A 12,540-nucleotide genomic window follows, 5' to 3' on the forward strand; every position below is an offset into this window, starting at 1 on the left:
TTTCTACGCAAACGCAAAATCTTCATTTACCTCTATCTGGACGATTGGCTCCTGAAGAGTGCCACACCCAGCCGCGGCCGGAAGTGGGAGTACCACCCGGGCGGTGACGTGGGGAGGGGGAGGGGCAGGGTGGGGAGTAGTAATGTATGGATTACGGACTTTTAAAGGTAAGTAAACATAAAAATAAATAAAACGAATTTCGTTGCACACACCGCATCGCATTTGGTGATGCAGTGTGTGCAACTAAATTCGTTTTATTTATTTTTATGTTTACTTACCTTTAAAAGTCCGTAATCCATACATTACTACCCCCCACCCTGCCCCTCCCCCTCCCCATGTCACCGCCCGACCGGTACTCCCACTACCGGCCGCGGCTGGCCACACCTTCTCTGCTTCAGAGTCACCTCAACTACTGTCTCCAGCTGCTGAACTCACTGGGGCTTCAAGTCAACTTCAAAAAGTCGGTTTTCAATCCGACCCAGAGAATCCATTACCTGGGCTCTTCATTGAATACTGCAGAGGCAAGTGCGTGTCCTTCGGACGAGAGGTTATCATCAATCAGAGACAAATGTCGCAATCTCCTCAGCACCCATCATTCCACAGTCATACAGGTTTCGTCGCTGTTGGGCTCCATGGCCTCTTGCTTATTCATTGGCCCCAATGCCAGATTGAACATGCGTCCTCTGCAACAGTCTCTGGAGGACCAGTGGATGCAAGTCTTAGGTCGCTGGGAAGACCGTGTGACTCTACCTCAATCAGCCATAGACTCCATCAGATGGTGGCTGAAACGGTCACACCTACTAAAGGGAGTCCCATTCCCCCAACACATTCCCACTCAGAATATAGTCACGGATGCTTCCTTGGAAGGTTGGGGAGTGCACATGGGGCCTCTTCAAGTACAAGGTCTCTGGTCAGAGACAGAGCGAGGGTATCACATCAACTTCCTAGAGTTAAGAACCGTTTACCTGGCTCTCCAGTCGCTGTACCCGTCTCTCCAGTCCAGCTCCCTCTTGGTTCAGACAGACAACACCACAACAATGTATTATCTGAACAAGCAGGGGGGTACCAGGTCGAGAGCTCTCTCTCTAAAATCACAGACCATCTGGAAGTGGCTTCTCGCAAGGGACCTCCGCATTGTGGCCATTCACCTTTCGGGGTCCATGAACGTTCAAGCAGACTCACTAAGCAGAGACTTCGTAGAAGCGCACGACTGGGTGCTAAACAGCGAAGTCACGCACAACATCTTCCAACAATGGGGATGCCAGACATCGACCTCTTCGCAGACCCGGCCAACACCAAATGCCCCATCTTCGCGTCCAGGTTCCCCCAACCAGGATCACAAGGGAATGCCCTTTTGATAAACTGGTCTCAGACATTACTGTACGCCTTTCCACCGCTTCCGCAGATCCCTGCAGTGATCAACAAATTTTACAGGACCAACACCAGAATGATCCTGATAGCTCCGGAGTGGCCCTGTCAATGGTGGTACCCGGACCTTCTACAATCATCCGAGGTGCCACACCAGAGGTTGCCTTGCCGTCCAGACCTATTGTCCAAGAACAAGGGAGAGTGTTTCATCCCAATCTCTCATCTCTCAGATTGACAGCATGGCACCTTAGGTCATTCCATATGGACACCTAGACTTACAAGTCTAGAGTGTATGGCTATCATAAAGAAAGTCAAGAGACCTTCCACCAGAAAATCCTATGATTTCAAATGGAAGTGGTTCTATTTGTGGTGCATGGACAATGCTCATGATCCGGTGCAGGGTCAAGAGCAGGCACTGTTGCCATACCTATTACATTTGGCCAAGTCTGGTCTGCAGTTCTCTTCGATTAAAGTGCATCTGGCAGCTATCACTGCATATAGCAAGTACCATACACAGGTGTCTTTTTTCCAAATGGCAGTGGTTAAAGATTTCCTTGAAGGGTTAAAAAAGGTTTACCCCCCGTGAGATCTCCAGCTCTTCCTTGGGAGCTCAACATAGTCCTTACAAAAATTATGAGTGCTCCTTTTGGGCCGATTCACAAGTCTTCTCTGCAACATTTATCATGGAAAACTGCCTTTTTAGTCGCCATCACTTCTGCCCGTAAGGTTAGTGAGATCCAGGCCTTGTGTTGTAGCGAGCCCTTTACTGTTTTGCATGCCAACAGGGTGGTGTTGAGAACCCATCTGAGTTTTCTACTTAAGGTGGTCTCAGGTTTCCACATCAATCAGACTATCACTCTTCACACTTTTTTTCCCAATCCCACTACTCCTCTGCAGCGGTCCTTCCATTCTTTAGACCTCAAGAGGGTACTGAAGTTTTATCTAGACAAAACCAAGTCCTTGAGAAAGACAGACCAGTTGTTCGTTAACCATGGTGCCATAAATACCGGTTCGGCAGCTTTCTAAAACATCCATCTCTAGATGGATAGTTTCTTGCATATCTTTGTCCTAACTACTAGCTAACAAGGTTCTTCAGGGCAAACCAAAAGTACATTCTACCAGGGGGAAAACCTCTACCATGGCCCTCCTTAGGAGTGTTACTATGACAGAAATTTGTTAAGCAGCTACTTGGCGCGCGGTTCATACTTTCACCCGCCATTACTGCTTGGATTCTGATACACAGGCGGATGCCCAAGTTGGGCAAGCCTCACTGAGAAATGTATTTTCTTGATGTCATGTTAAGATGCACTGTTACCTGTTTTAATACTGTTTGCTTGTCCGCAAGGTAGTGGGTATGGGCTTGCTACTCTATTCAGTGCTTATGACTATATCCCCTGGAAGAGAAGGATTAGTTACTTATCTGTAATCCTAGTTCTCTTCCAGGGGTATACTCATCAAAGTCATAAGCAACCCTCCTGCCTCCCCGGACGAACATTTATAGTACGTTAATGTAGTGTTTGCATCTTATACTCAGGTTAGTACAAGTTATTACACTGTAAAAAAGAACTGACCTTTCACCTGTGGTGCATGATGGGAGCAGATGGCCTCCTGGAGGTCTTAAAGGCACGGTGTCCAGGTTCTTGGACGCCTTAAAGGCAAGGTGCCAGTGTTTTTACGGTACTGTGATGTTTATTTATCTATGGAGCCTATGGACCAACTGCCTGCTATCACCTGTTTTTCTTTTCTGAAAATAAAGGTTTCTTGTATGACACTATTACAGTGTATGTTCTCTATTATAGGAGATTATTTTTGTACAAGAAAAACCTGTGTAAATTTGGCATTTTGCCCTATTGAACTATGTTAGGCTGTATATTTATGTATTTATATACATGTATATATGTATTTCCCAGAAGTGCTAGGCACTTGTGGCCACCAACATACACATATATATGTGTATGTGTATGTTTCTATATGCTCAGGGATCCCGCACGTGGGCGGAGATTATTCAGTGCTTATGACTTTGATGAGTATACCCCTGGAAGAGAACTAGGATTACAGGTAAGTAACTAATCCATCTCCTCCTTCCTCCTTCTATGACCTCTTATTAGTGCTGTTGACCATGTCCCAAACACCCTCACCTACAAGTTGCTTCTGATTTCAAAAAGTATTTCAGGGCCTACCTGTTTACAGGAAAAGAATCCTGTGAAGATACTCATGTCAAAGGACCTGAGTTAAAGGAACGTAACATTTTAGAGTACATGGATTTATGTAGAAACAGTTGACTACTTGCATATTGCAGCAAGTCTCAGAATTTGTTTTATATATCTGACTGTTTGGCCTCTGGACACATTTGGAAAAATTGATTACAGGACACAATGTTAAGCCACATACAGTAGATTTACTTTTCAAATATCACTTCACTACTTTAGGGTTGGATATTACATTTACTGTTAATCAAAATGTCCTTATGTAATCTCCTTGAAACTCACTGGGTTATGTATCTGTTAAGCATTACACAATTTTATTTTTCAGGTGTACTTCTTGATTCAGAAAGGAGAAAGTCTGATACCAGTCCAACAATGTCACCTCTAAGGGTCTCCCTTATTCAAGATATGAGGTTTGTTTGTGCTCAGGTAAAGTGATATCAAAATGACATGCAATGGAGATATCACATACAAATGCATTATAGGCAAGAGGTGTAGCGGATGAATAAATGCTAGCCAGAAACAAAGGACTGACCTTGTAGCTGCTATCTCCTTTTCCTCACTTCCATATTAGTTGAAATAATATCATGAGCAGGATGAGAATGAAACTACTGTAAGCAAGACTATACATTATATTTGCATCTCACCTGTGGCTGTATGGTGCAGTGTCATGTGTAATACACCAGTGTTTGAAAACCGTTGTATAGGTGGCACGTAGCCTCACTGGCATGTGATTGTGGAATCTTGCTGTAGTAAAGTTCTTATGTTGGATGTAGGCCCAGTGTGCCACAAAGTTGCATGTCTATGACAGCAAGACTGATGCAGCCAGATAGAACAGCATCACTTGACGCCACAAGGAGTCTGTTAAAAGGTAGGTTTGAGCACACATCAACATTATACTGCTCATCGGCGCCAATAGTTTTTGGTACCTCAACTTGGTAGGAAGAAAGGTAACACTCCTCCCCCTTTTCTCTTTCATTTGTTGAGCATATACAATCGCTCATAGATTCACATGATTCACTAATGTATCTCCACTGAGGATTGACAACCTTATGTGCATCTATCAAAGATATAAATACGGATGAGTCACAGCTAAAGGTAAATAACCCATTTGTCTCAAGTATAGAATATCTTTCATAAACCCACATGCTTAAATAAATATTAAGTAAAATATGCGGATCTACATAATATATAATTGCTGGAGACTCACAGTTTCCAGTAAGTAGCTAATATGTTCATTACATTCCACCATATTATGGCAGACTGTATTGTCAGGAAAAGTGATGGTGAATGTTGGAGTTAAATGACGATACCCCATTAGAAGCTGTCACAAGGATGCATTTGAGATAACCCCTTGCATGCTCATGACGGCTCCCGATCATCATCCGTCATGGTGGGCGTGTGTGCACGACGGCCGGGAGCCGCCCGAATTCCGCCCGCCGTTTAGTTCTCCCGCACAGCGCAGGAAATCAACCCGTGTCCAAGGGGTAAATACACTTACATCTAAATCCTGTACAGTTCCTACTAGAGGAGATCTGTCGTTGGAATCGAGGATTTTAAATGCTAAACATGGTTTCCTGAAAAACTATAAATCCTGGAGACTTCTTCCCATTTCAGTGGATTATTCCCACCCCATGTGCATCTTGTAATCCAGTCATTTCCTCCCTTGTGTGGTAGCCTTGAACCTGCCTGATGGTTGAAGTTCTTTCTGCATAGGCACACAAAGTTTTACCTTTAGAGATGGCTCTTCTGTTCCAGTCTTTTCCTTTTTAGCATTGGGATTTTACTCATAAACAGCTAGTACCATTATCGGAATGAGGGAACTCTGCCAGCTGGTGTACAGCATGGAAACTGTGCCAAATGTATGCACAACAAACATTGGCATAGCCAACAGGTCTTGCCTTTTGGACCTTATAAGTGTTTATAAATGCAGCATATTTTCTAAAAATCTGTAGCTTTTTTTGCATGTGTGGTGTCAGTTTCTTTGGCTTTAGGCATCAAATGGGCAACTTCCAACTTGCACTACCACTGAAACTGCAGATTAAGCTAAAAATATATTGATTTAGAAAACACCTACACCGGGATGGATGCTGGTAAACACAACAATACATGAGACGAAATATGGATAATGAGTGGTGTCAGTGGGTCGTCACACATCCATTTAAGTAGCAAGGAAAGGCACAGATATACAAGCCAAGTGCCATGAAGCCTGCCTGTTACACAATGGCAGCATGGCAAAGCAGGCCCTAACCTTTTGTGACAGTAAGACTTAGTGTGTGAGTGGGTGGGTAGCATAAAAGTTGCAGAAAATCAGAAGGGCCAAAATGTATTCTGAAAAGAAAGACACAATATCGTAATGATGCATATGTTAAGCTTATTTCCTCTGTACCATAAGTAATAGTTTGTTATAAAAAATGACAAAGGCAATCTTCCAACACAGCTTCTCTCACTTTAAATTCACTTATATAAAGTAACGCAGGGTAAAGTGAACAGAGAGAGCAAGTTTATAAACAATAAATGCAGATGTTTTGTGCCTAAACATGGAACGGGTTGTTATTTAGTTACAACAAATGTAGCTTGATATGTACATCTAATAATTCGGGAGGTTGCCAACTGGGCTCCAGTCTCTATGTGAAGTTTAGAGCCGGTGATACAGAGCAATTCATGCCATGTTTACACAGAAAAAATCACTCAATTGCTAGTGTGAGCAGTGATATAGATCTTTACATCTAGTCGTAGTTTTTGACTTTCGAAACGGATGTGAGCGAATGGCTATTGGTGTCCATGGAAAAGATAGCCTAAAGGCTTTAAAAAAACAAGCATTGGCATAGCCAATAGGTCTCGCCTTTGGGACCTTATAAGTGTTTAGTTATCCAGCACAATATCCTTGGTGCAACAACATCGAGTGCTGCATGGCTAAACACTTATAAGCTCACAAAGGCTAAGCCTATTGGCTGCCAATGCTTGTATTGAGTGAGTGGCTGGTGCAGGTATGCCACTGTGAGGTAGAGATGCTGCGAGTGCTTTTACAGGAGCCCTTGTGACATTGCGCCTCTTCAAAATGTATCTTGGGTCTGGTGTAATACTTCTAGCCCCTATTCCCACACCCAATGCATCCTTAAATGTCCCATGTACAGCCAGAGTTGACACTCCTATTACCCCTGCCCTCCAGTGACACTTTACCCGTCACAGGTGGTGGAGGGCGTGGTGGTGGTGGACGTGGTGGTGGATGTGGTGTTGGTGGTGGACATGGTGGTGGTGGACGTGGTGGTGGTGGACGTGGTGGACATGGTGGATGTAGTGGTGGTGGCTGTGGTGGTGGATGTGATGGTGATGGTGGCGGTGGATGTGGTGGTGGACGTGGTGGTGGACATGGTGTTGGCTGACTTGGTGGTGGGCGTAGTGGTGGTGGATGTGGTGGTGGACATGGTGGTGGTGGACGTGGTGGTGGTGGACGTGGTGGTGGCGGATGTGGTGGACGTGGTGGTGGATGCAGTGGTGGTGGGGGACATGGTGGTGGACATGGTGGTGGATGTGGTGGTGGTGGACGTGGTGGTGGACATGGTGGTGGATGTGGTGGACATGGTCGTGGATGTGGTGGTGGACATGGTGGTGGGCGTGGTGGTGGTGGATGTGGTGGTGGTGGATGTGGTGGTGGTGGATGTGGTGGTGGTGGACGGGGTGGTGGACGTGATGGTGGTGGTGGACGTGGTGGTGGACGTGGTGGTGGATGTGGTGGTGGATGTGGTGGTGGATGTGGAGGTGGATGTGGTGGTGGATGTGGAGGTGGATGTGGTGGTGGATGTGGTGGACGTGGTGGTGGTGGACGTGGTGGTGGTGGACTTGGTGGTGGAGGACGTGGTGGTGGACGTTGTGGTGGTGGTGGACGTGGTGGTGGTGGACGTGGTGGATGTTGTGGCGCCCATGGTGGTGGTGCTGGACGTGGATGTGGTGGTGGACGTAGTGGTGGTGGATGTGGTGGTGGACGTGGTGGTGGTGGACATGGTGATGGTGGTAGACGTGGTGGATGTGGTTGTGGTGGTGGACGTGGTGGACGTGGTGGACGTGGTGGTGGTGGTGGACGTGGTGGTGGTGGTAGACGTGGTGGTGGTAGATGTGGTGATGGATGTGGTGGTGGTGGATGTGGTGGACGTGGTGGTCGACGCAGTGGTGGTGGGGGACGTGGTGGTGGACATGGTGGAGGATGTGGTGGTGGTGGACATGGTGGTGGACGTGTTGGTGGACATGGTGGTGGACGTGGTGGACATGGTGGTGGACGTGGTGGACATGGTGGTGGATGTGGTGGTGGTGGTTGATGTGGTGGTGGTGGACGTGGTGGTGGTGGACGTGGTGGTGGTGGATGTGGTGGTGGTGGACGTGATGGTGGTGGTGGACATGGTGGTGGATGTGGTGGTGGTGGTGGACATGGTGGATGTGGTGGTGGTGGTGGACGTGGTGGTGGTGGACGTCGTGGTGGTGGAGGTTGTGGTGGACGTGGTGGTGGTCGTGGTGGTGGACGTTGTGGCGCCCATGGTGGTGGTGCTGGACGTGGATGTGGTGGTGGACATGGTGGTGGTGGATGTGGTGGTGGTGGATGTGGTGGTGCACGTGGTGGTGGTGATGGACATGGTGATGGTGGTAGACGTGATGGACGTATTGGTGGTGGACGTGGTGGTGGTGGTGGACGACTATCGGGTAGGAGGGTGCTGGCAGAATGCGGAAGGAGAGGAGGATCTTGAAGGGGGCACATGGGAGAGCAGAAAGAGGCAGAATTTAAAAACAAACAAGTGCTGAAAAAAAGAAAAGCGCACAGCTGCCATCCTTCACCATTCGGCTTAGCAAGTGCTGCTGTTGCGCTAGTTTAATAAACCTTAAAAAGCAGCGACGGAAGAGAGGCAGTGACGGGTGGAAGTGCTTCACGACGTAAACAAGCACTGGCACTTACATCCACCAGTGCAGAGGATGCCAAAATACAGTTTCCTGCTCAGTTAAAGACTTGCCTGCCTGATCCTAAATACATTTTTTTTTATAAATAATAAAAAAATGTCAAAACAAAATATTCAAAACATGAAAACATTGAACATTTTACTGGTGGGAAGGTAGAGGGCAAATAGTGGTAGACGCTTAGAAAAAAGGGCAGTCAAAGGGACAGAGCAAGCACAAAAGATCATTCAGTGATAGCAAGCTGGAATGAAGTGGAATTAAAAGAAAGGGTGAAGAAACGAATGGTGGAATAGGGGTCTCATGATGAATGAAAAACTAGTGTACACCTTTGCTGAAAAAACAATGATGTGCTGTAACAGCAATGTTTTCTTTCTTGAGGTTATGAACTACATTTGAGATGAGTAAAATAGCACTAATCTTTATCAAAGTTTGTGTTCATGCTATGCTTCAAACAACACTTCCTAAAAAGTCACAAGTGAATATATCATAGATAAGCGTTTTTTACCATGATTTTGAAGGAGGTTAGTGAAATACTGAATTAAAGCAGCAAGTCAATCTCAACTCAAAATTGAGGTGCGCCTGCTTGAGCATGAGATGAGAATGAGATGAGAAATGCATCTACTCAGGTTTTTATCCTAAACAGAAGAATCTGTAAAACTACAATGGAGACGGTGGGGTCTGGAGTACTCTTTTCATCTCTTCAGCGTGTTCAATCAAGATATTTGTAACATGCTGTCACTTTTGTAGGGTGTAAGAAAGGACAGAAGGAGACCATCCAGACCAATTTTAAAGGAAGGACACTAGGATCAACAGAACATTAATGCAGTCTTCATATGTATGGCTAGAATTATCCAGTAACTCAATCATTCATTAAGGTTGACTAAATTAGGCTGTAAAATAATCCAAATCATGCAACATGTTATGCAATTAATTCAAATTAGCTGTACATTTTGAGGTATTGTTGCACAGCTATTTTGACATTTTAACAAATTGTTACAAGATGGGTTCCAATGCTATACATATATTTGTTTCATAAGAGAGAAACTTATACACATTAAACAGAATCTAGTGAAATTGTTTCTCACCAACAGGTAATAAGGTTGTCATCCTTGGACAAAAAGGAAAGACAATTTGTCTTCAGGGTAAATTATGTAAAACATACACAGTGTTGCTGTCAGCAAAAACAAGCTCATAAGTACCCATTTTTTGTGATAAAAGGTCGGTGTATCAAGGTTATATTTTAGAACATCGTCCCAGTTTTGGTTTTATACAGTATTACGGCTTTATATAATATTACCAATTCAGGGACCCTTTTTCCTTTACGAAACCTATAATCATAATAGGATAGTGCATCTGGTATTTATCATGTACCCATCATTAGTAGGCACCTTAACATCTAAGACATTGGTCCTTAAAACAGATTTAACATTATTCTAAACGCTGAGTGCCCCCTGGAAATAAAGATTGCTTGAGAATTGTCTGTTGATGTAGACATGAATTTACATTATAGTGGACAAAAATATGTGGGAAAGAACTAAAAAAAACGATTTGCATTAACTTTTCAGTATTTAAGATTTGGATTTTCTGCTGAAGCCCTTCACACCTACCATAGGAGCAACATTTGTAGACCCCTGAATACAGCAATTTAGAGCTGGTAGATGACCAGTTTATTTTTGCAAATTTTCATCTGGAACCTTATCCCTTCCCATGGAAGATACTTTTTTAAATGTAGGAAGGTTGCAAAGATGTATCTCTTCTTACTGGCTTTTGGCCTGCAACCATGCCGTCAATCTAAGCTTCAAAGTACACGTGCTTTATTATAATCATTGTACTAGCTGACCATCCTCCTGTCTGTTCCCTGTAACCTCATACCCTAAAAGTAACCTCACACCTTAAAAAGGCTCTGAAGCATTTGCTGGGTTGCACTAACACGAAATCTGGAAAGCTGGATAAGGTTGATCAGTATTGGCTGACTCATACTCCTATATGTATTAAAGATGTTAATATCAGTGGAGAAAGCCAAAGACCACACAAAAGGAACTCATTGGTGTCCTACTGGTGGCTGTGTCTATTCCTCACACGACAGCATACAATAAATCCAATCACAGCCCTAGCATACTAAACAATGTGATACCTTTTTACATCATACCTTGCATTTCATCAGCATTCAGTTTCTTTTCACATACCTCAGTCAGTCACACATAGTCACCTCTGGACTTTGATCCACTCCTCATATGCTTATTTCTCCAGTGACGCTTCTTATAATTTATACAGCCCCTGCAGAAGTTTGGCTCACTTCATTCTGCACGAATGTGTACAGACCCTACAGTGTCAATATACGTTGCCAGCATGTTCCAATAACAGAATAGGCTTTGTTCCTTTCTGCTCAATGATCTACCTATTAACTCTGACATGTACCCTTATTCTGCTGCAAAGACTGTAATCCTATCTTGAAAAAAATATATTCACGCTCGGGGACGTAGGTCAGGTAGAACATGGTTTGTTCCTAAGCATCTTCTTGTTAGTCTAGGAAAGTTTAAGTACATATTGCTTATTATCCATATCTCCTGCCTTAAGAAAACTGATCTACACAGTAAACTAACATTTTGAATTTCCAACTTGTCGAAACTGGGCTGAATTAATAATTTTTTGGCCTTACATAGCACAGTTTAAAAACATCCAGGGAATAACAATTTTGAAAAAAAGGATTGTCTTTGTTTTGAGGTTTTTTAGGAATAGATAGACTCTTCTACAACCATCAATTTAAAAGTCCAATTTGCACCCTCTTGGCTTCAACCATTTAACTCCCACACTTCAACTCCCCCTTTACATCACAGCATCTTGCAGCGGCACACAGTACGTGCTAATTTTAATTTCACATGTCTCTAAAATGTGTTTATTTCTTTCCCTCACATCTTGTACCACAACCTATCAATACCCGTGTCCCCTTCTCTTCCTTTAGGGTAACCCTGTTCTTTTGTAGTAATAGTTGTACATATTTGGCAGTGTTTATTCATGCACTGTTTTTCTTACCAGACCTTGATTATGTTGATGGTTCGTTGTTTTTTTTCCTTCATTTCATTGAGTGGATATCAGCATGAGTTTTCATCTGTAAGGCTTTTTATCAAGTTGACATAAGGTCAAGAAAAACATAGGATGATTAAAAACTATTGAGGTTTAACTTAAGTGCCATGTAATGAGTCCAGATAATGTTGTAGTCAATTTTGAAGTGATAGTTCTTGTGGCTGGGGTGATAGCTGGTTTACTGTTCTGTTTCAAATATTGGTTTCTGTTTCAGGCACATCCAAAATATTGGTGAGATCAAAACTGATGTTGGTAAGGCAAGGGCCTGGGTTCGCCTATCCATGGAAAAGAAACTACTTTCCAGACATTTAAAACAGCTTCTTTTGGACCACGAGCTGACCAAGTAAGAGTACAATTAGTTTAACAAAAACATAAAACATGATAGTAAATGGAGTCATAAGACCAATGGCTCAATGTGTTTGCTAGCCTTTCACTAGCCTTCATCAGTAATAGTTTAGAGCTGGAATTATTGTAACTTCTATAGCCTGACAAATGGCAATTAAGTTGGCCTACCATAATTGAGCCGGTAGTAAGGCACTAGACAGAGCTGTCATACATAGGCCTGAAGAGAAACTTGTAAGAATGTATCCAAGCACTGTGATGCGATTGCAAAGCACTGTATTGGTGAGAGTTGTCAAGTATAAGGAGGTGGTTTGGAAGCTCTGCAACAGAGAGGGCGAGCTCTCATCAGGCAGTAGTCGTGTTTGCCACAGGATGAAACCTACTACATTTGACTTGATGAGGTCTAAGGTGCATGTAAATTGCTACTTGCACTAGTGCTACAGCCCTTCATTACTGATCCACATTCTGAAATGCCTCATAAACACAAAAAGTACACAAACAAAAGAAGTAGAAAGAAGAACCATTGTTCTTTTGTAGTACAAACTGGCACCATCTCTTAGCAGTTGCAACATCCTCTCCTGAATATAGGTTCCCTTTA

General features: G+C 43.8%; 1 protein-coding gene across 4 annotated transcripts in view; it reads left to right on the forward strand.

Annotated features, from left to right (window-relative positions):
• Window positions 1-12,540, forward strand: part of DENND5A (DENN domain containing 5A) — a 349,938-nt gene that overhangs the window by 198,993 nt on the left and 138,405 nt on the right. For all 4 annotated transcript variants that reach the window (XM_078680968.1, XM_078680967.1, XM_078680969.1 and 1 more), the window contains 2 exons: window positions 3,901-3,985; window positions 11,815-11,943. In XM_078680968.1, coding sequence (XP_078537094.1) covers window positions 3,901-3,985; window positions 11,815-11,943 — 214 coding nt within the window. The remainder of the gene's footprint in view (window positions 1-3,900; window positions 3,986-11,814; window positions 11,944-12,540) is intronic.

This window comes from Lissotriton helveticus, chromosome 3_1 (genome assembly GCF_964261635.1).
Source record: "Lissotriton helveticus chromosome 3_1, aLisHel1.1, whole genome shotgun sequence".
In the NCBI taxonomy this organism is placed as follows: domain Eukaryota; kingdom Metazoa; phylum Chordata; class Amphibia; order Caudata; family Salamandridae; genus Lissotriton; species Lissotriton helveticus.